At 40.1% G+C, this 25245-nt stretch overlaps 1 protein-coding gene across 1 annotated transcript in view; it reads left to right on the top strand.

Moving 5' to 3' along the window:
* The window catches only part of thsd7aa (thrombospondin, type I, domain containing 7Aa), a 184857-nt gene that overhangs the window by 91590 nt on the left and 68022 nt on the right, over positions 1-25245 (top strand). Inside the window, exons 4-6 of the mRNA XM_034704208.1 lie at positions 361-545; positions 15850-16005; positions 20474-20677. Coding sequence (XP_034560099.1) covers positions 361-545; positions 15850-16005; positions 20474-20677 — 545 coding nt within the window. The remainder of the gene's footprint in view (positions 1-360; positions 546-15849; positions 16006-20473; positions 20678-25245) is intronic.

The following is a 25245-nucleotide window of genomic DNA, read 5'->3' as shown; positions in this document are numbered from 1 at the left end:
AGATGACGTCAAACACTGGTTTGTTGACTGCCTTTTTAAAGCCTTGAGTCTGGCATTTGAGTACTTTGTTGTAAGAGGGCCTGTGTAGAAAAAAAAATAATGGAGTCAGAAGAGAAGAGTAATACAAAATTAAAGTCACACATTTGTTGGATTATAAAACCACACATTTTCCAGAATAAACTCAGATAAAGTTTGTCAGAGAACCTCAGGTGCTGCTGTCAAGGATCATGCCTGCTGTGCTTGACCTCATTCAACTGTACTTTTCAGCAGTATTTAGCATTTGATTTGATTCTCTTAAAGACATGTTGCTGATGTGGTGTATGAGGCTTTAAGGATCCTTGTGTCCATGTCTGTCCTCAGTTACATCTGGAAGACCACAGAGTGGACCGAGTGCAGGGTAGACGTGCTGCTGAGCCAACAGGACCGTCGACGGGGGAACCAGACCGGGCTGTGTGGTGGAGGGATTGAGACCCGAGACGTGTACTGTGTCCAGTCCACCACTGAGACACCTGCAACCAACCTGGGGTCACTAAGGAGCAAAGAAGGTAACTTTTACCAGCATGCTTTTCTTTTTAAGGACCTTCTTATCATAACTAAAACACAAATCTGTGCAGTTGATTAAACTCCAAAGATGTGTTTGTGGTCGTCTTGGAAAGCCACTACCTGACCCTCAGACTGTGCCTCTATGTTTATAAAGTCTTTTCTTTAGTGGTCTCAGTCCGTTTAACACAATTAAGATTTATCCAGTCACCAGTTTGCAGCCTTCAACCTGCAGACAGATATGTTCCTAAATAATTTAACACTTTGAGGCACTATTGGCTCACGACCCCCTCAGGATAAGCGGTATAGTTAATGGATGGATGGCGTATAGGACTTCTGCTCTGCCTTCGCTTTGCCAGTAAAAAAATCCCTGGATAGTTTTGGACTTTGGCCCCAATTTAACGCCATCTGCGTGCATTTCTGTGGTCATAGATCATCATGATTAAGTACCACAGGAACACGACTGTGTCTTTCTTTATTTAACATATTAAATAGCCTTTGCTTTTGCTCACTACTGAGCACACTGACACACATTTATAAAAGAGTAGTCATTAAAATACAGGAATGGTAGTCTGGTATAATTCACAGAGATGATAATTTGGATCTAGTTGGTATCATAAAGGACAAAGTTACACTCTCTTTAAAGTGAAACAACTCTGAATATATTTGCATATTTGTTCAATTTATTTCTCTACTTATGGTATCCCAGAGATTTCCCATTCCTGTGTCATATTTTTGCAACATCACATAGTAGCAAAAAATAAATTTTGTACTCTTTATTTTAATGAAATGGAAAAAGAAGATGTAGCTCTAGAAGTCAAAAGTTTTAAGTGCCAACAAAAAAGAAAAGTTGCGACCACGAAATGTCACAGAAGAGACTTGCAGCCTGCTGCGACACAGCTCAGTAAACCACACGTAAGTATATCTATATATATATATGCGCTTCCGAGCGGCCCAACCAACACTGCCAGAGTTGGTTGCTGACACATGTCTCTCACAGCATGAAGTCCTCCATGTCAAACAAGGGGAGGAGATGAGTTTCAGGTAGCAGAAACCACAGTTTGATGATTACAACATGATGGATGAAGAAGAAAGAAAAACTTGCACTATGATGACAATTTATGTGTTGATGTTAGTGTGTAAATGGAGAGATGTGCAGCCTTGATTGTTCCCTTCTTCAGCCGCTGATGTTTTTGTTCAGTCTGTTATGTGTTACTCTTCAGGGTTTGCACCAGTCGCACAAAATAAATGCATCGTGATATTTTTTCTATTTCTTGCTGTATTCTCACATTTGCCCAGCTGTCTTCTTGCTGAAGTTTCAGTGGTGCTGGTAGGAAAATTTCTAGGTAAAGTTTGGGTGAAAATGTCAGCTGATGCAGCTTATCCAGGTGATTTGGGGAAGCTTTCAGGAGTTTTGTGCATGTATGAATGCAGCTGCAGTGCAGTATTTTTGGAGTTACTCCCCGTCCAAAGGTGGCCCTTTGAATCATCAAAACAAACAGTGCACAATCCCCATCCGAGAGGCTCCACTAGCTTGCCTTCTGAAGGCAGCACCTCAATGGGAAATCAGCATCCCCTGCAGCTCTACAGGGACCAGAATGGAATAGAAAATTTAACTCTGAGCAGGACACATGACACCAGAGATTAAAAAAAAGGCTTACCAACAGAAGAAGGTTTGGACTATATGGGAGGTGATGAATGGCATGGCTGCTTTGATTGACTCAAGGATAAGCAGGTCAGCATGAAGATGAACAGACAGGCAGGAAGATGAAGAACGGTCCAAGGCAACAAGGAGAAAATTATTTATTCAGCCCATGAACACACACTTGTAGAATGAATGACTCATGAGTGAGGCCCATCTCCACCCTGAGAGGAACAAATGAGCTGGCAATGAATGGGAAGAGACCCAGGGCAGGAATATTGCCGGGTGGATGCTTACTTGATTGACAGGATAGGTGCAAATAGCATGTATGGTGAGCAGGAGAGTCAGGGAGTGTTAACCATGCTCACACCAGAGTTTAACGGACACACACAGAGGCAGAGAGGAGCACAGAACATGTACAGAGAGGGGAAAAAGATGAAAACTCATGCTATAACCATGATAGGAGACTGAGGCACAGACTGACTTCTATTTGTAGTTAATATATCACTTCACTGTCTCCAAAACAGATTACTTAAGATTAAGGTTCAGATTGTTTAATGCTTGAAAGCATTATTAAACACAACTTTCTTTTGTTCTTCTCAGTGAATAGATAGCACAGTATGGAAGTATTTTTTTTAAGTAGCCTAATCCTTACTGTGCAGAGGGTTGACAGTTTGTATTAGATTTTCTGGATTTAAGTCAGGGCTTTCAAAGTAGTCCCCATTAATCACTAAATTTCACTAGTTCATCACATTTGATCTGGTTTTTTAATTTAAAGCCAATGTGGAAGTGCAAAAAACAGTAGTTCCTCGAGTGTCCACTAGAGGCTGGCTCCGGAAGCATTAGAAACCACATACAAGGCCATTCAAAAAAAGCCAATCTTGACAGAATAGAATAAAAATATACATGTTTACAGGCTGGTTCAAAAAACTATTTTTGTCTGACTAGCAAATGTTTCTATTACTCTCTATAGTAAATCATTATCTTTGAAGATATCAAGGTTGTGAGTTATTCATAATTAGCGTCAGAGCTGTCCTGACTGACAGGCGGGCACACTGTAGCTGTTAGCGAGGAGGCTAAAGGCCTGCCTCAACTCCATCTGTCTCTTGTTGGATCAACTGAAGTTAGGTTGAGTCAGCATTTCCAATATAACGAACTTGTACAATATAGGCTTCAAAACTCTGCTTCAGAAACAAATGGGTGACATCAGAGATACGTCCCTGTTTTATACAGTCCATGGTTTGATTATGACTTAAATCTCAGGTTTAAAATTCAATTATTTTGCATTTCAAAGCAGTTTTTAAGTCCATATTAACATCTGAAAACAGTTCTCCCCAGTGTCTGGATTTGAAAATCAAATGATTGTAATGCAATCTACTTTATGATGTTGTCTTTTAGGCTTTTATGATACGTTTGCCAGCTGACATCAGTCTGATTAGCTCTTCCATATGCTTAGCTCGTAGGTGGTAGCCCAAACTCAAAGTACTTCAGTGATATTTTAATTCAACACAAAGTGCAGATTACTTCAGCTGAGCCATCTGGGAGTTTTTTTTAATGAAATGTGCCATTTAATAGTGCTGTGGAGTTATTATTTCCCATCACAGCGGCAGCAGAGCAGGAAGAACCTGCAGCGGCTCAGAAAGGGACAGCATAGCACACAGTTAAAAAGACATGTCAATTTGGGGCCTTAATTGCATCACAATTAATGCATTAATGCTAACAGCTTTAATTTAAATATGCATCGACTGTACTCACGCAGCAGCAACAAACTTACACATAAGGCAATCTCTCATGTATGTGATTTAATGTTTGGATTTCAGTCGACTCAGTGGTGTTCAAACTGTAATAAAGAGGCTGACAGCCTCTTGTTATGGTTTGATTGCTGTATGCCAGGTTGAATTTGTAAAGAAAACCTCTGCTCCTGTCTCTAAATACTGCTTTACGCTAAAATATTGGGACTCTTTCAGGTAATCCAAAACTTAATCCCAGTTCCACTAACATAACGGCCAATCAGGAGCTGTTATAAGCCCAAATAACAAATAAACCACATCAGTATCTTGGCAACAGGAAGGAGAGATGGTTTGTGGAGTAAATAACAAAATTTTTAACTGCTCATGTTTTGACACAGGCTGCTCTAAACCACATCTGCGAGAGCCGAGCGGCAGACAAAAAGTTGTTTATGAGCTTTTGAATCATCTGCCCATGCTTTCATTTCACACAAACAGCAAAGTCGTGTCATCTGTTCCAGCTCCGCACAGAGTCACAAACACCCTCCCCCTACTTTACCCACCACACCAGAACCAGAGAGGAGAATTAAAGCTGTTTTCCTCACATATCAAATCTGGAACGGTATATGAATATGCTAATGTACGTGCAAAAGCGGCACAGAGAGCAGAGCAGATGAAATATGAGCTTTCACTTAAATTGGTGGTATTACTGAGCACACAGAGGCTGGGAGCAGCCTGGTAGCATGCCCATGCTTATCCAGCACTGACACAGTAAGTCTCGGTCCATCTGGCCGGGGAGGCTGAGCCGGCGTCTGCTGCTAGAAATTATTCAGATCAGATGCTCACAACCAGCCGCACACTTTCATCCTTCAGTGTCAAGATGCCACATTGCTAATTTTGTTAACTGCAATGAGCCTCATGATTTCAACAGCTCCTTTTAAATTTATTGTCAGGATAAGATCCGAAATAATGGCTGCACCTCTCGCTGAGCCGCCCTGTCTGCATGTTAACACCGTGATTGTGATAGAAAGTGTTTTTGGGTGGGAGCAGGGAGACGTTAATGGAGGTTTTATGACAGGTGAAAAGTGACTAGATTTGGCTCGGAGGTGTTTTAACAAAGCAAGGAGACGGGAGGAGGAAAGTGAAGAGACAGAAGAGTGAAATGGATGTGATAAATGAGGGGAAGCTCTGCCAGCTCAGCTGCAGCACCTCATCCTCCCTGTTTTCACCCTGCACCTGTCCTCGCTCTCAGACAGGTTTGGTGCTGTCATGTCTCCTATAATTATAACCATCCCTTTTCTTGGACACGCCAGGATGTTAATGAGAGCCTTTATCCATCTCCCATATTCACTGGCACTCTTTCTTACCACATTTTGTGCTTAATCTTGACTGATACTCTTTCTGTAACGTCAGCTGATGGGCTGTTGAGAAAATGAAGGATCTAGACGGCTTACTGTCCCTTTACACAGATTTACTTTGAGGTTCTTTCAACAAGGAAATAGAGAAGGGGGAGGGGGTAGCTAAGTGAAGCAGCTGCAATGGCAAACGTGTATAAATTGGCCTCATATTTTCTAACTATTTTGTGTTCATGGATCCTTTGCTCTGAGTAATTTCTGGGATTTTATGATTTATCACTTACCTAAAGACAGTGGTGGAGCCAGACAGTTTTGACCTGGGTGGCCAAACTAGGGAACTGACTGTTAAGGGGTGGCCAGGTGTGGAAAACATTAAGGGCTTACCCCAAACCTAGTAGGGTTACCTCCAATACCTCACGTCTACTTTAACTTCTTTTTAGAAGATAATTAAACAATTTTTTTTTTTTTTAGATTTCAAATGTTAACATTAAAAATGTGACTCGACAGTGTCAACATTTAAATCTGCTGAACTGAACTCTTTAAGGACTCAAAGTGAAGATGATTGTCCAAAGTCAAAGCATCAACAAAAACAATATTAAAATCCACAGAAACTACTGTCTCTGCAGTTTGTTGAAACACAACAACATAATAGCTGATTTCAAAAGAGGCCTAAGTAATGCCTCTGACATGACGAATAGCCAATCATGTTTAAGAATTTCAGGGTTTCAGTTTTCAAAGGTGGCCATGGCCACCCCTGGCTCCGCCACTGCCTAAAGATAACAAAAAAAAAGATTAACTCCGTAAAACAACAGAAATAGAGAGCTAGTAAATACCTAAAGACTTAAATCTGACACTGTCTCAACCCTAAAGACTTTTTAGTCACAGACCAAGATTAGATTCTCTGACATCGAGACTAAATGTAGGTTCCTGTTGAGATTATTTCTCATCATGCTCTTTGGGGGAATGTATTAATTTATTAAAAAACAACATGGAGCAGAATCAGGAACAGGTTTTGTATCCTCGCGGGTATCCTTGTAGGTGGAGTGGAAATGTCTGTTGTAATTGAGCCCAGAGTTCGCTGGGTTAGGATTAAGCGCTAGCAAGCCATTAGATATTATTGTGACCTGGTACAAAGCAGCAAACGATAACAACAAATGGTAACATTTATGTTTAGTATTTGACATATATGTGCAATATTAAACTTAAACATAGCTTACATAGTCCCTTTACTAATAAAATAAATAAATAGAAACGTCAAACTTTCACCAGATGTATCCCATCCCATGCTAAGAGAGCCTCCACCTCTGTTGTCACATTCATTCAAACACTGACAGCAGCCTTTTGCGGAGTCATCTCTATGTTTATTATCTCTTGAGGGGACTGCTTCCTGTTTGGTGCAGCAGCAAGTCACATCATCATTCAGGAGCGATTAACAAAAACATTGATTTAGCTCCAAGCTAACCACTTTGAAGAGTGATTCCTAACTGGGAGGTGTAACACCTTGCAGGTCTCAGAGTTCTGACATGCAGGGAGTGACAAGGCAAGATAAAAACAGTGCTCACACTTCCAAACTGCGAGCAAAGCACAGACAACTTTGTGAAAGGACTTTCAGTTCAACGTAAGGATGTGGATGAACGTCACAACTATCAAAACATAGACAAGAAATGATTATCTCAGCTGCTTCTGTGGATGGTGAGCCACTTGGGCTGGGGGATTAATGGAATATCAATATTGGCTTCCTATGATCATGAAAAGATGATAATCATGATTGAACTATTACTTTGCCGCCTACAATGTTGCACTTGTTTATGAGGTGCATTCACCAAGTGGTCTGCCCCTCCCCAACAACTCTCATTTCTGCAATTGTTAGTGAGGACCAGAGGGAGCCACAGCCACGGCTGGATTTGCAGTCTGACATACTGGGCATTTTCCTGGTGGGCTGACACACTCTGGGCCTGCAGGCTGTAATGTGTCACCATCAGGAGCTCAGACTGATGTGCAAGAAAGTTTTGCAAGTTAAGAGGGAACTGCTTCCTTCTTCATCTTCAACATGGTGTGCAAGGTGGAGAGAGAAGAGCTGGGCTCAATGTCAGGGCAAGTGGTAGGAAGAACAGGTGTGTGATAGTAAAGTAGAGGGACAGAATGAGCATAAGGACAGAGGAGGGATAACGAGGGTTAATGAGCTTGCCAAACTGAACAGTTTGCAATATGAAGTCAAAGCTCCCAAAGTTAAGTATTAATGCAGTAAACAGTCACTGTCAGTGCTATCATATTGTGATGATTATGGCTTTTTAAATTAATATTACTGCTGTATTAATCCAATAAGTTTAAAAGGTGAGCGAGTTGAAAATATGACAGACAGGCAAGCTTTGGTAAACAAGGTAAGACAATCTATTATGCATATTTTCAGATATTTATTTTTTGTTTTTCAAGGTGTTCAGAGTTTGAAGTTCAATAATGTATGCAGAGGCTGTTTAGCCAATAAGCAGGCTTATTTAATATTCGTGACCTTAATATCACCCAAATAAAAAATGTTGCAGTTGCATGTTGGAGAATCACTTCCTCTGTAAAAACAGCGTGTTTGGATTTTTTTTTCCTTTGATGGCACATTCACTGAAGTAGAAATTCAGTATTCTTAGCAAATAAATTCTAAAGATACAGGAATTGGTAGCAAAGGATATGACTGATGGTGTGTTTTAGTTTACATGGGTGTATTTTTATGTGTCAGTATGTTTGGAGGGGGGCTTCAAAATATTCTTATCTACTGATTTGGAAGCCATTGATTTAAAACCTTACACCAATATGAAGGTGGAGTAGACCATCTATTCCAGACTGGATCCTTTCTGTAATATAGTTGGTCACTTAGTATAACAATCTGAGTCTGTCAGTGAAAAAAACTATGATCTTTTGGGGGACACTTTGATGGAGCTCACTTGAGATTCAGTTGCAGCCGTTATAGCCGGTTTCATGTATGCTGACTAAGGCATTTTTGGAGTCTTTTGGAGCATTCCCAAACTTTTTGTAGTTTTAAGTCACAAAATATGCCAGAATATGATGGCAAGGTTATACATAGTCATACATATATATATATATATGTATATATATATATATATATATATATATATATATATATATGTATATATATATATATATATATATATGGCAAGCCGTTCAGGAAATTAATATATATGGAATGAAGTCTGAATATATGGATTGAAAGTCTGAATATATTGAATGAAACTTGATATATATGGAATGAAACTCGATATATATGGAATGAAGTCTGAATATATTGAATGAAACTTGATATATATGGAATGAAACTTGATATATATGGAATGAAGTCTGAATATATGGAATGAAACTTGATATATATGGAATGAAACTTGATATATATGGAATGAAGTCTGAATATATGGAATGAAACTTGATATATATGGAATGAAACTTGATATATATGGAATGAAGTCTGAATATATTGAATGAAACTTGATATATATGGAATGAAGTCTGAATATATTGAATGAAACTCGATATATATGGAATGAAGTCTGAATATATTGAATGAAACTCGATATATATGGAATGAAGTCTGAATATATTGAATGAAACTTGATATATATGGAATGAAACTCGATATATATGGAATGAAGTCTGAATATATTGAATGAAACTCGATATATATGGAATGAAGTCTGAATATATTGAATTAAACTTGATATATATGGAATGAAACTCGATATATATGGAATGAAGTCTGAATATATTGAATGAAACTCGATATATATGGAATGAAACTCGATATATATGGAATGAAGTCTGAATATATTGAATGAAACTTGATATATATGGAATGAAACTCGATATATATGGAATGAAACTCGGAATATATGGAATGAAAAATCACGTCATGTATGGCCTGCGCCATCTTGTCTTTCTGGGGTGTGATCATAGGGGTGTGATTTTGTTTTCCGGTTAGACGTAGCTTTTAGTAATGCAACCATGAGGGAGGCACGAGATGTTTTCACTGCAATTTTAATTAATGAAGGGGTTATCAACCCCTTGGGTAATGCATGTGCTGTTAAGTCAATCCGTATAGGAAAAAGGAACCCACCCCTCCTCTCTATTAAGTTGGTTTCATCCAAAAGTGATGATCGGACCGTCTGCACAGAGAGACGAGAGGAACACGAAGCAGTGGGCTGCAGAAGCATTTAGGAGGGTAGTAAACAAGTGAAAATACGAAAATATTAAACATCACAGGTTGTACACACTTCTACAAAGGCTAAAGATATTGCCCCTTCTTTATTCAGGTGGTTCAGTCCTCTAGTTCGCTAGCTAACTTTTGTTATGACTTGTGATAATGTAGCATCCTGTTCAATGTTAACAGGTGGAGCTCATACCTGTGTGCATCATCTGACAGTGAGTGAGTGTAATGAAAAAGTACGACCAAATTACCACAGGTTACAGAGGTAGAGGAAAATGTGTCCCCTCAGAAACACTAAAAAGAAGTGCAAAAGGTTATTTTCGGAGAGACATTAATAAAAGATGAGTCTCTTTGATGACAATAAAACAATACGATTATAAGTGGTGTTCAGAGTACTTATTTAAGCTTTCATTCAATATATTCAGACTTCATTCCATATATATCGAGTTTCATTCCATATATTCAGACTTTCATTCCATATATATCAAGTTTCATTCCATATATTCAGACTTTCATTCCATATATATCAAGTTTCATTCCATATATTCAGACTTTCATTCCATATATATCAAGTTTCATTCCATATATTCAGACTTTCATTCCATATATATCAAGTTTCATTCCATATATTCAGACTTTCATTCCATATATATCGAGTTTCATTCCATATATTCAGACTTTCATTCCATATATATCGAGTTTCATTCCATATATATCGAGTTTCATTCAATATATTCAGACTTCATTCCATATATATCGAGTTTCATTCCATATATTCAGACTTCATTCCATATATATCGAGTTTCATTCAATATATTCAGACTTTCATTCAATATATTATTTCCTGAACGGCTTGCCATATATATATATATATATATATATATATATATATATATATATATATATATATATATATATATATATATACACTCTTGTAACACCGCAGACATTGTATCATTTACCCTTTCTTGTAACAGAGCGGTGCAGTAGATGATTTAATCGTGATGAGCCAAGCAGCTCTGAGGAGGGAATGTGTAGCCCAATTAAGCTGATGTAATCTCATCATTTGCTTTCAAGGATGATCTGCAAATCCCGGTGTGACTGAGATACGATAGTCTGGCAGTGATATCCGTAAATACACATCATTCCCAGTCCGGTTAGTGGGAGCCAAGACCATCCCAAATCACTGCTCATTCCTGATTTGATTTACTTACAAAAGGATTTTCTCTGAGCTGAAATTCAGCTACACTTATGCAAAGATTACTGCTGACAACATGACAGTTTTTGTGCAGTTATATTCTCAAGTAGTGTTTCTGTAATCAAAAGCAGCAGTTTAATCTCCTTGGTGTTCCCTCCCATGTCATTCTGCAGACGACATGATATGAAGGGATGTTAGTATGCAGTATCAGTTGTTGTTCCTGTCCTGGTTCCGGTCAGTGTAAACCCTATCAGGGAGCAAACAGTGACATGCTGTACAACAGCTGTGCCACTGTGATGCCACGAATCCCCGGCTGGAAAGGAGCTGGGAGTCAGGTTATTGATGGCAGTTGGCACGTCGCTGCGCATGGCGGCTGCCTCTGAGGTTCCTAATTTGGCTGCTGGAAGCGCAGCACAGGGAAGACTAGACCATCTGGCACAGAGATACCTGAACAAGGTCAGTGTGTGTGGAGATTTCCATTAATCAGCCTTTGTTATGGTTGTGCAGAGCTGCGTAGACTGGACAAGGAGGGAGGAGAACAAAGAGCCTATTGTCCTCCAAAAGTTCCTAATGAACCATTAGAATGAAAAGCATTCTATATGAGATGAGATGTTCTGTTAGCGTGACAACACAGAAACATGTTGGTATTAAAGTCCTCTACAGGTCTTTTGGATGAGCGAATTCAGCACCTGTTTGCACAGCAGCGTCCATGTCCATGTCCATCAGCCCACCTCTAAACCCCACAGACTGTATAAAAGTGAGGAAATATCTCCAATACATTCTTCAGTAACTATGTTTTAAACTGTGTTTTCTTATTGATCAGTATTAACAAAACTTGGAAAAAAAAGGTGGATCTGTGTTTTGACATCTGTATCCTGTCTGTATGCTGCTGTTTTAGCAATCACTCAACATCCAAGAGGTTATTTCCCAAACCCTACTGAATGCTGAATGAGACCATAGTTAACAGAATGCGCATCATGCTGTGTGGAAATAAAACATCTCATGAAAATGTTTCTGAGGTAATATATTAATTTAATTAACCACATTGTCTCAATGACTTCAGGAATTCTATAGGTTCTATTTACAACCTGAGGTCGCCCTGGCACGTAGGATTAACTGTTCCAAATATTGATGGCATGGGTCATATTTTACATCCTTCTGGGCAACACCTTATGAACGGTGTTGGGAAGGGGAGAACCTTTAAAAAGAAAACTTGGAGGGTTCTGTCCTCATGTTCATTACAAGCCAATCAGAGTAACATCATGATATAAAAGGCAAGCTCCACCTGCAGCTTTTGACATGCGAGTACATGATTATTGCTATTTTAATGAAGAAATGTGTGCATCAAAGCCCTTTGTGTTCATTTCACTGAAGAAATGTCCAGTTCTGATAAAACTGCTGCTGAAGCTGCACCCATGCTAATCTCTTCACGGGCCGCCATTTTTTACAGACTTACAGCTGCTTCTTGCTTAAGCCACTGCTAAACCTCTGTGAAGCATGCTTTTCACATTGAAGTGGGTGCTTGCTTCTTCGAGCACCATCATCTTGGTAAAATACTCTAACATAACAGACTACATCTCTCTGCATGTTATACAGGTGTATTGATCGCAACTGTGTATAGGATGGTCTTTGGGCGTTCTTGGATCCGAATGGGTAAACTGATTCTGTCTTTGTCTTGGACTTATACGGGAGGAAATCCAAGAGACGTCCTTTGTTTTAAGCTTTTACTTAAAAGAAGCAACATTAAAAAGTCAACATGGAATTGATCTTCAGACAGCTGATCAAGCATAAGCTAGAAAGAGATTTCTGAATGCGTCAACACTGAAAGTCAGTCCTTCAGGATGATACCAACTATGCATTCACTTGTGTTCAAGTCCCACAGCTGTTTTGATTAAAAGCTGCATGTACACATCAGACTGTATTAGATCACATCTCATGAAAAAAGCTGACCGGAAATCTTCAGTAAACATCATCACAATGCAAACAATTTGCACAACTACACATATTGTCCACGCAGAATGCAAATACACTTCTGAAATAGTTGGATACACCCTGAGTACTGTGGTTATTAATCACTGTCCTCTCAGTCAGTCCCTTTGCAGTCCGTCTGCCCTCAACACTGCAGTGCTGGTTGCAGTCGGGCATTACAGAAATGATTCATGAAACAGAAGGCAGGGTGCACAGAGTAGAAAAATAATGATGCTGTTCTGTATGTTCAGACTGACAGTGTGAGAGTATGAGGAACAATAGGTCTGCAGCCAGAGGTAAATGGCTTTCAGTTCAGTTTGTTAAGAGATAACACATTTTAAATATCACAGTCATATGACTGTTATTGCCAATGTCATCCTGCTACTGTCTCTTAGCTTTTTCCCAAGCTCTGAGTATTGAAGGATCTTGTTTGAGAGATTACGCAAAGTGGACTGTGAGATGGTCTTGCATATGTATTGCAACAACGTAGCAGACAGTTGTGATAAAGAAGAAGTCGAACCAGAAAGGAAATCCTGGATTTACCAGCCTGATCGTAATCTTGATGAAAAATCCCCATCAGAGGTTTAATGCACTCGACAATTTGTCAGAGGGAATGATTGAAGCACTCACATTTAGCAAGAACACACCTCAAACTTATATGAGTTTGTAAGTGATCCACTTCTATCCCTCATCTGTTGTCACAAGCTTGGTTTAGTTATAAAAACCATAACATTCTGGGTTCAAGTGTCCAAACTGAGGTTGCTCTTTAGGGTGGTATTGGATAACTAGAAGGAGCTTGAACCAGAACTGCTGCTGCTGCTTCACATCAGATGGAGAGAGCAGCAAAAATGGCTCTGGAATTGTGAATGAGATACCAGTTGAGCTCCTTTCTTTGGAGGTTTCCAAGCATGTCAAACTGCATGTAGACCTCGGCAGACTGAGGTCGTGCTGGAAGGATTTTATCTCCTTCAGCCTGGGAGCAACTCAGGATGTTTCAGGGGGAACTGAAAAATGTAACTTTGAGTCTGTAAGTCTAGTTCTACCACATTATTGTATGCTTATTTCATCACTAGTGGTGTAGTGTGCAGGTGTGCATCCAAGGTTGTTTCACTTGGATGTCCCAACTGTAAGACTGATATAAGCAGGGGTGGCCGGGCATGTGCACAGATCAAAATCATTTACCCTTTCAGTCTTTATTATATACCTTGATAGCTATCATTTTCAATATCAGCTTTGATATACCTGTGTAATTTGTTTGTTTTACATTTTACAAAGATGCACATCAAGGTGGCTACATATGAGTATTAATCCCTCAAGAACTTAAAAATAAGATTAAGGCACTGTACAGAAGGTAATGATAGTAGTTACTATTAAAATAAGTTACACCTCTGACATGGTAAATAGCCAACCAAGGGGCAATATCCAGCCTTGAGAATTGAAGCCAATATAGAAGTGTTAAAAACTGCAGTTTCTCGAGTGTCCGCTTCAGAATGGCTCTGGAAGTACTGGACACCACAAACACACCAATTCAAAGAAGCTGCTTTTTACAGCAGAAATAAACAAGTTTGCAGCATGGTTCAAAAAATGAGTGTAGTCTGGATAGCTCATTTCTCGATCAGCACACACTGTACAGAGGTGAATTTTTTCATAACACAGCAATTTCGAGGATATTAAGGTTGTGAGTTTTCCATAATGAGAGACAGAACTGACTTGATTGACAGGCGGGAACACTGTAGCTGTTGGCTAGGAGGCTCAAAGCCGCCTCTTCACCTCACAAAAGCTTCACAGCAGTTAGGTTGAGTTCAACATTTCCAATATGACATCTGCCGATGATTGGCTTCAAAACAGTGTTTCAGAAACAGATGGGTGACATCACGGATACTTCGTCCATTTATTATGTAGTCTATGGGTGCTACACATTGGACCGCTCTGGACATGCCTCTGATAGTGGGAGGGCCTTATACAAAATACAGTTAAACTGCCCTTGCACAATGCTTAGCAGACAGTGGATTCTAATCAGAGCTACTCAAAACCAAGACTAAATGGCCTCACTGAAAAAAATTATCCATTAAAAAATCAAAACCAAAAGCAAACCAACGTTTTATTGTACCCTGACTAAAATTGTAGAAGTTGCTGTCGTTGCATTTTATTGCTTTTTCTACAAAGGATACATATAGACCAATTTGTTTAATGGTTTATTTTGGACATTACTCAGATTCTGAAAAAAACAATGTAGCTTGATTTTTACACTCCAGTCCCAAAACACTGCATTTTCAATCAGGCCCATTGAACACCAAGATTTGATTTCCTCACCAAAACACAAATTAATTGAAGTAGATCTGCATCCAAGCTAATGGAAACTGTTTTTCAAAAGCAGTTGAAACTACAAAAAGCAATCAGAAAAGTTATTTGAAGCTCATGTAAATGAAACCACCTCATCACGTCACCATCCGACATATCACTCATTCTTGTGTAACACCAGCACTCAAGGTTATGGCTCATGTACGCACGCTTAAGCGACACTATTAGAGGACACACCTTTGGCCAAGCAGAGGCAATTTGCATGTGAATGAGGCTCAGTGCTGTGGTGGCACAGCAAGAATGATTCATCAGCCTGATGACCTTGCAGAGAGTCTCCTACAGCTGTTTGGAGCTGCAGTCCACCGAGAATCAGGCGAATGGAAGACTGGCCTGCTGTGCTGGGAAAAAGAGAACACCTTTGTTGTTTCATAGTTGTCTGGTTTGGGGAGATTTGGTGGGCTTGGGGTGCTGTGAATGAAATTAAAGAGTGTTGCATTTTTTTACTTTGAATTTGAGCTCAAAGTTTTGTTGCTTTCGGGGACGTGGGATTCTGAAGGCTGGAGTACTGGAGCTCCAAACACCACGGCTGTGTGCACGGTTTGTTCTGTTGAACAGATTTCACCTTACTTTGAAGAGCACAGTAAAATAAAGTTTCTTCAGAGTGTGAGCAGTATCATCTGTAAATGAATGGACCATAAATATTAATAATGACTCATGACTCACAAGCTGCTGGTGCCAAGGGAGACACTAACAAACTCAGCAACCTATTCCAGGCGTGTCCTCTGTTCTGTTCACAGGCAAAAACTGTGGATCATATCATGAACATCTTTAACGTGTCTGTTTTTACATGCAGAGTTTGTCAGTTGCCTATTACATTTGATGCTCCTTATTTACTATCGTCTTTGTCTCCACAGCGTTACGACCAGTGGACAGTGATCTGTGTGTCGCCATCTCTCCAAACACCACCCAGCTCTGCCACATCAGCTGTCCTGTGGAGTGTGAGGTTTCTTTGTGGAGCGCCTGGGGACCCTGCACTTATGAAAACTGCCAGGACCAGGCAGCGAAAAAAGGTGAGACCAGAGCTTGAGTGGAGTCTCAGACAAAGGGCCTGTTTTCTCTGAAACTTGACAATAACAAATGTAATTTCAGACCAATTGAAAACCTAAATTGCCCTCTTCAGAAACGCAAACTCATGATCGCTTATCCACCTTTGAGGCAGCCAGGTTCATTTGGATCTCAAAAATGAAAAACAAAAACACAATTGGCTGTGGCACTGCCAAAATGTGCCAAATAACGGTTTTAATGTCTGCAACATGATCGGTGAAAGCAACTGCTCTCGATTGAAATATGTCCTGAAAAAGCATTTATTTCTGACTCTGTCAGGATTAAACTCTTATTCTGAATACTTATTAATGCTCTCTGTCTGATGCACAAATGAACACAAAGTTTTCTGCCTGTACTCTGCATTCATTTTGTCCGTATTTCTTTACCTTTTCTGGAAGCTTACAGATAGGGACCAACAGTTCAAGCCTGTCCATCAAAACACTACGAGAGGAATACTTTGGAAAATGGCGAAATTTTTGAGGACAGATTGTGGGAGCTGGTTAGAAGCTATAGACATTCTGTATATGATGATACCTTGCTGTGTGACTTCCAAAGCCTGATATGAGCAAGAATCGAATATGAGTTTGCAAAGGCACAGATAATGAAATTAACTTATTCTTGAAATATCTGAATAGGCTTGTTGTTATTTTGTTTCATGTTTCGTGCTTCATTGACGGGGACATGCCCAGCCTGAGGCCCTGCAGCTCCAGGCATCTTTCTCTGCCCCTCCCAGCTTAATTCACTGAGGCTGTGGCTTCATTTCAGTCAAACCACGGCAAATGTACATCAAAACAAAGCTAAGAAACTGTTGTATTGGCAGGATGTGTTCATATCCTACTTTTAAAAAAAGAATCCGGCCAAAAGTTTTTTAATTTAGTCCAAATTATTGAATTTATTTTTCAGATATTGTGGACTTAGTCTCCTTACTGGCAGGCAGCAGGCTGCACACGGGCGGAGTATCTGTGTACCACTATCCGTTTCTTTTCAATTCAGTATGGGTGTCACAGCCAAAGTCCTGGCCTTACTAGAGTACTACAGAGCAGCCTTTCGGAGTGTCAGCCAAAGCACCATCGTCGTCCTCTGCCTATTTGTTGTTGGTTGCAGCAGGTTGTGCTAGTACATCAGCCCAGCAGCTTCGGTCGCCTGCTTCAGCCCTTAATTATCCCCGGAACAGCAGCGTCGGCCATGACTAATGCATGTTGACTCTGCTTTAATGAAGCGCCTCAAATGAAAGGGACGGTTAGAAATTCTCCTCTATGCATCTTAATGATGGATCCGCTCCCTTTCACTCGTTTGCTCTCCACACTTCTTCTGCACACGCTCTCGTCTTCAGCACATAATGGAAAGCGAAGACGAATACACACACGCACATTTGTACGTGTGTACCCGAGCTCTCATTACCCAAGAATATATCAACTTAAATAAGCCCTCTGGTTTCCTGACATTGAGTCGGCTCTGGTTACGTGTTTTTTGAATGAGAATCATACTTTAGTATCTTCTGTTTGCAGATTAACTCACATCTCTTTGTTATTTGAAATACATTTAAATAACTTATTTCAAAATGCATGCACTCAATGCAACATTAGATTTGAGTAATCCGGTTGCATTTCTTATCAAATCCACGGATTGTACATCATATTAAAGCAGCTATCAATGATTACCATCTGCCACGAGAATTTAAGCCAACGCGGAAGTGTTAAAAAGTGCAGTTTCTCGGGTGTCCGCTTGAGGCTGGCTTCGGAAGTATCGGAAACCACATACACACCCATTCAGACAAGACGATCTTTACAGCAGAAATAATCATGTTTGCAGCCAGGTACAAAAAAACATATGTAGTCTGGATAGCTAACTCACGCACTGCACACCTGACATCATGGCAGGCTGGGAAGGTTCAGTGCTTAGGCTTTAGGGAGGACATGGAGGAAATGTTGGCCTCAGCTCACCTGATGTCATTTTACAAAGGATTAAAATAATCTTTCAAAATCTATCTGTATATCAAACTTTATTCATCCAATGTTGATCATTCAAGCTTAAAAGACCAGAAAGATAACTCATTAAAAAAACATGCAAGGATAACACAATAAAAACCCAGGCGGTATAAAATATGGTCAAAGACTCTGAGATGTAACCCATAAGTTTCTCTAGAGGCCTAAAGATGGCCGGCGCCATATTGGAAATGCTGACTCCATCTAACTTTCAGCTGATCTTGAAACTGGCAAAGATGGGTAGTTGCATCTTTGCCAATAGCTACAATGCATCAGAAAATCAGTCCTGCCCCTTGTTAAGCCAAATTATGCAGAAATTTAAGCCTTAATCAAAAAAGATGAGTAACAATTAAATCCCGCACAGTTTTAATGAATAAAGAAATAAGGTTTAGAGACCAAAACAGTTTTTTGTATGTGGGTTTGAACCAAGCGGCAACCTCCGGTCTCAAACGATGAAGCCCATGCGGAAGTTGTTGAGGCTGGCTGCAGAAACATCGGAAACCACATAGACGTGAATGGGAAAAAGATGATCTTTGCAGCATTAATAAACATGTTTACAGCCTGGTTCAAAAAACGGCTTGGCCCTACGAAGCTAATCTCTCTAATGGCGCACACTGTACGGGGGTGAATTTTTTCCTAACGTGACGGATCAGAAGATATTAAGATTCCGAGTTTTTGCCCAAATAAGGACATGACTGACGTGACTCCTGGTCGGGAACACATAGCTGTTGGCTAGGAGGCTCACACTACGTCACACTCTGCCTGGTTGAGTTCCGCATTTCCAATATGGCTGCCGCCGTCGATTGGCTTCAAAACAGCTCTCAGAAAAACAGATGGGTGACGTCACAGATACTACGTCCATATTTTATACCGTCTATGGTTTGAACCAAGCTGTAACCTCTGGGGTTGAAAAGTGAAGCCAATGCTGAAGTGCAAATAACTGCAGTTTCTCAAGAGTCCTTTTGAAGCTGTCTCCAAAAGCCAAGAAACCCCATTAACAACTAGTTTAAAATGTCCATGTTGACAACAAAATTAAACATGTTTTGCCTGGTTAATCAGAGTAGCTTACTAATATGTTTGTAGACTTAATAATGGGGATAGACTTTTGAGTTTTGAAGATGTTAAGACTAAGAGTAATGCATTAAAGCTTATGGCTGTGTCTACGTTGATCTACAGGTAGGTTTCATGTTGCAGTTGGAAAGGAGACTAAAAGCCTGCCTCAACTCCGCCTCTTTCTCTGCTTCTAAGCTGACTGTAAGGCTGAGTCAGCTTTTCTAACATGGTGAATTACATAGTTTGGCTTCATTACTCATCTTCAGAAACCAATGTGTGATGGCTCTGAGACTACATCCATGTTTTATACAGTCAGTTTTAAATCTGATATGTAAATGAACATTTCAATATGGGTCTTAACAGGGTTGCCCCGGCTTATGGAGCCAATCCCAAGTGGTCCCTTGAGGAACTGCAGATTTTTGCACTTCTGTATTATCTTTATTTTCATCACAGAAAGTTTCAGCTTGGATAAATGTGATACAGGAGATACAGTATGCTTCTTGAAATAACATAAATGCATGAGTGGTGTATCTTCTCCCTCATCGTATCTATTAAACTGCTGCACAGCCTAGGTACAGTGAGCTGATCTCATGTACATGATAGGTCATCACATGATTGTTTCCATGGATGTGTTTTCATCAGTGAAGCCTGGAGCTCTGACAGCAGCTGTCTGTGCTGCCTGCTCTCCTGCAGCCTGCTGTTCATAGACACAGCCTGCAGACAGACACAGAGTGATGCTTGATAGAATTGAATTCCCTACACCCCAGGTCTCATCTTCCCTCATACAAACCCCTCCCCCTCTCTGATAAATGCTCCTTCAATGGGTCCAGACACATGACAGTACATGTTCCACTGACCTGCCTGATTAAATAAAGGCTTCTGAGGTGAAAGAAGAGACACAATGAGATAGAAAAGAGGAGATTCTGCTTTCTCCACCTGTGTCCTGCAGGCACTCCAACCCTCCGCTGCCTTATCAGGCCGGAGCAGGAGTGTGGATTAGAGGGTAGGTGACCTTGGCTGGATTGGAGTTAACATCCCCCCTCCACGGACTTAGGTCATGGGATCCCGTGCCCTTGAGAAGAGGAGACTACACACACATGAGGGCAAACCCCAGCTGAAATAAGGGATTCCTTCATGCATTAATCACTTTGCAGAAACGCTAATGTAATGAGAGGAAATGAGGAATCATTATTTGAAGCTCTTCTGTGAACTTCTGGCTTAATGGACTGTCGCTTTAAATGCAATATTCTGGTTATCATCAAAGACACACTGTGACCACAGAGTGAAGTTAATGTGCTTACAGTTTTCTCTGAGCACATCACAGTGAGAGCGGGACTTTGGTTGATTAGCATGGGGCTGTTTTGTGCTCATTTAGTGTCATTTTTCTTTCTGACAGGCTTCAAACTGAGGAAGAGGAAAATCGTCAATGAGCCCACAGGCGGGACGGGGAATTGCCCCCACCTGGTGGAGGCAATACCCTGTGAGGACCCCAGCTGCTACGACTGGCTGGTGGTCAAATTGGAGGAGTGCATCCCTGATAATGAGAAGGAGTGTGGACCGGGAACCCAGAACCCACAAGTGCAGTGTGTCAACAGTGATGGTGAGTAGAAACATCTCACCACCGAGGAGCCCCTCAGGTGCTGGCCTGAGTGGCAGACGGTGCTTTCTTTGGAAGGCTGTTTGGCCATCAAGGGATGAATTCATCAAGGAAGGATTGCGACCACTAAACTCCTATAATCCTTTGCAGCGCTCAATTACAACGTCTGTTGACACTGTAAATGTAACATGCTTACAGATGTAAAATATAAAAAACTTTTTAATTTGATGCTGTCAGATGAAGGTTGAGTAACATTGCATGTGACAGTAGTGTTAAAGTGACTGTTCTGAACCTGTTAAGTAATGGATAATGTATGGTTAGCACGTAGTTATAGGAAATGGAACCCTGATGGGATCCTGTCTCACCCTGTCGGGATTCTGTTTCCCATAACTACCTACTAACAATACATTATCCCGCTTATTACCCAGCAACTGACTTAAAATACAGACACACTAACAAATAATACATCAACTAAAGGGTGATTTTATTGATCTGAAAAGGATTTATGTATACAATTTTTAAACATAGTCCCAGTGATTCCACGTCAGTTATCAATCCATGGTGATGGATTCTTCTCTGCCTGTTTTGGTGGATTGAACATGAAACTGTCCTCATTCAGCTCTCCTTCTTCTCTGAGCCCTGCGGTTCACACACCTTTAAAAATAAACTTTTAAAATGTCACAACTTTGAACCCTGCTGCTATCATCACCAGTGATCCAGTGATCAGATAACTGGAGCTGTTTCTGCTTCATATGGAGGGTGTGTTTGTCAGTTCACTCTCGCCCTCATGCTGCAGAGTCACTTGGCCTTTCACTGAACCACCAAACCCTTGGCCTTTCAACTACGGCTCACTGCCCAACATTGTAATTGCTCTTCTTGTTGAAAGAGGATGCTCCTCTATGTTTGGGTTTTTCTTTGTGTTCATGTTTGTGGCTGATTCTCTGTGTTGGAGAGAAATTGGAATGCAGCAGTAGAGCCATGCTGGCACTGCCAGAGGGAGGTCACACTCACACAAACACACAATATAACACACTCTGACTTCAGGACAAGGCATCTGCTTTCTTGTCCATGCTCACCACACCAGGGAAACATCAGGCATTGCAACACGTTACTTCCTGCCCAGACAGCAGCACCTGTGATGCTGCTGCTGGTTGCATATGTTGTTCTTTGTCTCACAGGCTCCTTCTCTTGTGTTTCTACACCAAACACACACCTACTCACTGAGCTGAGGAAGATGCTTTGCAAGTCTGGCGGGCTCTTTATATGTATAAAAGTAAAACAACAGCAGAGCTTCCCTCAAGAGAAAACCAGTTTGTTTATACTAAAGTTAAAGTGCAGAAGTTGAGTTTGACATGACTGAATCTGCCAAAGTAGCCACCATGACAAAAAACGTCCAAAATTAGATAAAAAGTACAAAGTTAACCAACTGTCTTTCCAAAGATCTAGTATCTCTTACGGCAGATTGTCTTCATTTCAAAGTTTAATATGACTCCTACAGTTTCTTTTACTTTGAAACTAAAGTTTGAAACTACACACAGATTGTGCTTTTTCATAAAACAACTGAATGTGTGTGATAATAAAAGCTTAGCATGTTTCCTGGGTGCATTAATTATTAACAGGGAAGTCTACCACCTAAAAAATTGCTCCTCTTTTAGAAAATGGATAAAAGAACCATTGGTAGCTGCAGTTGTGTTTTATTAACATTGTCAACCATTGGAGCTTCAGCAGAGGCTCTGGCAATAAACTCAGTAAAGGATGATGTATAGTAAGCAGTTGGTTATATAAGTTAGAATCCTGACAGGGTGAGCAGGGACCAATACAGAGCAGTGGGGTTGGTCTCACCCTAAAGGGGTCTCAAGCAATTTGTTGTTGAGAATTTATCAATGCTGTTATGGGAGTTAGATCGATCAGAACCTTTGTATTCTATTCTAACATTTTTACCACAGTGTCAACAGGCAGAGGGGAAATGTGCCTGAGTCCTTTCTGCAGAATGTTTTGATAGTTAGTACTTTTTCGAAGTTATAATTAATAACTGTTGTTGTGGGAGTTTGATCAATCGGAACCAAGTATTCAACATTTGGATAATAATGGAAATATTTCATTGCTTTCAAACCACTGGTGCAAGATTTCTGCAATAGGAAAACAGATATTTCATTTTTGTAGATCAGTGCGAAGAGGATAATCAATATTTCACAAACTCACAGATGCCAGCTTTAAATCACAGTAAACTGTCCTCACACTTTGCCTGTATCTCAGTTTTTTCTCAGCAAATGGATCCAGTGATAGGTGACTGCAAATCTCACGGTATGCTGTGAACACAAACTGACGACAGCTCATCCAGCGTACTTTAATGGTGCCAATTTTCAAAAAACCTATCAGCTGAAGAGACGGAGCTCTAATTGCAGCCCACAGTTAAATGAGTCAGTTGCAGCGTTATACTTTCATGTACATCCTAGAAATAATGGAACATGTAGTTTGAAAATGTAGAGCATGATAATCCATTGAATTGAAGAAAGACAAAGAATAATAATGAGAGATGTTGGGGGGTTTGTTTCTAAAGAGGCAGCTACAGTGTCAGGCTCTGAGAGCCTCCGGGCTACATGAATAAATTTGGTTTAACTTGAATCCTGGTGTGCAATAATGGAGGAAGGAGATATATCTGATCGTTTGGATCATTTAAGGGCAGCATAACTCAAAAATGTTGGTGCTGATCATGTAAGTCATTTACACTCTGGAAATCAGGTTCAAGTTGGAGACAGGAGACTAGCAGACTTTGCACTGCATTAAACATCGAGTGCCACCGGGTCAAACTCGATTAATCTGCTGGGTTATTAAAAAACACGTTTCTTATCTTCAGGGAGGGATGAGAACAGGAAGGATCCTGGGAAATATTCTGTCTTTTTCTTCATTTCTGTAAATCAGAATCAAATTGTAAGAGATGCTGAACACCATCCTCCACCCCTCTCACGTATTCTCTGAGGCAGTATGAGGGAAAGCAAACATTTGTTTTAGTTAAACGGCAGGAGGTAGAACACGAGAGGATTGCTCTGATACATTTTTAATTTCACTGTTTTATCCTCATGTTATGATGTAATATTTGAATAATGTAGCCTGTTAGGGGAAGATTTCAACTCACTGATCTGCAATGAGACGGAAAAATGCTGAAATAAAAAATAAATGCAAAAATTCTGACAGAAGAGGAAATGTTAAAACTACACAAATGACTAGAAGATCAGATAAAAAATGATCTTACATCTCAGCTGATTTACTCCCTCTGTAAACAATTTCTTTATGAGTGTATGGTTTCAAGTCTTCTTTAGTACAGCAGGATGTTCATGAGTGTTACAATTCTGTTTAGTATATACAAAGAGAAATGTTTTGATGAAGTCCCTGTGAGGAGTTTTTAACTGGTTTGAAATTGTCTCTGTCTCATGCTGATGCTTCTTTATGATGGCCAAATACCACCAGATCCGTGTCTGGTCCGTCTCTGATCAGTTACAGCAACAGATCTGATAGGTTTCAATTATAGTGTTCCGGCTGCGTCTCTGATCCTGTGTTCTGAAAACGCAACCAGTGAGTATTGATGGACGAGAAAGCACGGCGCCGGGCCGTAGCTGATCGGAGACTGACCATACTGGTGAAAGTCCTGTGTGACTTACCTAGTAAAATGAGATTTTCAGCGACGGCACTGGTTATTTCTTTATACTGAATTTCAGTACCAGTGTTTACGTCTGATTTTCTGTGAAAAAACTTGATATTCTGCACGTACCTTGAAACACTATTGTAGTATTTGTGTCTGGGACTTGCCCTGAAAACACGTGGTGCTGTAAACATCGGAAAAATTATTGGATTTGGAAAATGGACACAAATGCCTGCTCAAACTCAGGAAGGTATTTGATGACTGCCTTTCGAAACTTGACGTTAGTATTCGTCATCAACGTGGTGAGCAAATAATTTTTTGTTTATGTTAACAATTCAAGTATTGTACATCAAATTCTTGCTCAAATATAACTTGTAAGATGGTATCACCTTAAGTTGTTGTCCATATAGAGTGACCTTGAAAACATATTAATTGCATTAGTTTTGTATTTAACCCTTAATAAAAAGTCTGGGCCTTAACTAAAACTATATTTTATCATGTATTAGCCTTAAAACTTGATTGAAAAGTCAGGTAACAATAAACCAGACTTTCTGAATTGAAAGCCTGTGAACACCAAAGTTGGAAAAACAACTCCAGATCTTTATCTGAGGAGCACATGAATGCAGGATTGGATTCAACTTGACTAGAGCAATGACTGCATTAGGACTCTGAAGATGTAGAGAAGGACTTGGACTTGTTTGTTATCAGAGACTGTTGTATGGTTTTTGCATTAAGTCTTGATAATCTATATGGCTTCACGTGTGTACAGCTGCATGCATGTCCATTTGCTGTCTTGTTCAGCAGCAGTTACTGCTGGCATGCCTCAAAACCCTATTTGTGTGTTTTGCTCTCCAATATTTCATGGTAAATACAAACAAGAGCAGAACAACTTGGGCAATTTGTAAAAGATCCTGTCAAGTTTCAAAATAAC

Source organism: Notolabrus celidotus, chromosome 16 (assembly GCF_009762535.1).
Source record: "Notolabrus celidotus isolate fNotCel1 chromosome 16, fNotCel1.pri, whole genome shotgun sequence".
NCBI lineage: Eukaryota > Metazoa > Chordata > Actinopteri > Labriformes > Labridae > Notolabrus > Notolabrus celidotus.
The sequence above is the reverse complement of the archived record's forward strand: the minus strand, read 5'-3'. Positions and strand labels throughout refer to the sequence as shown.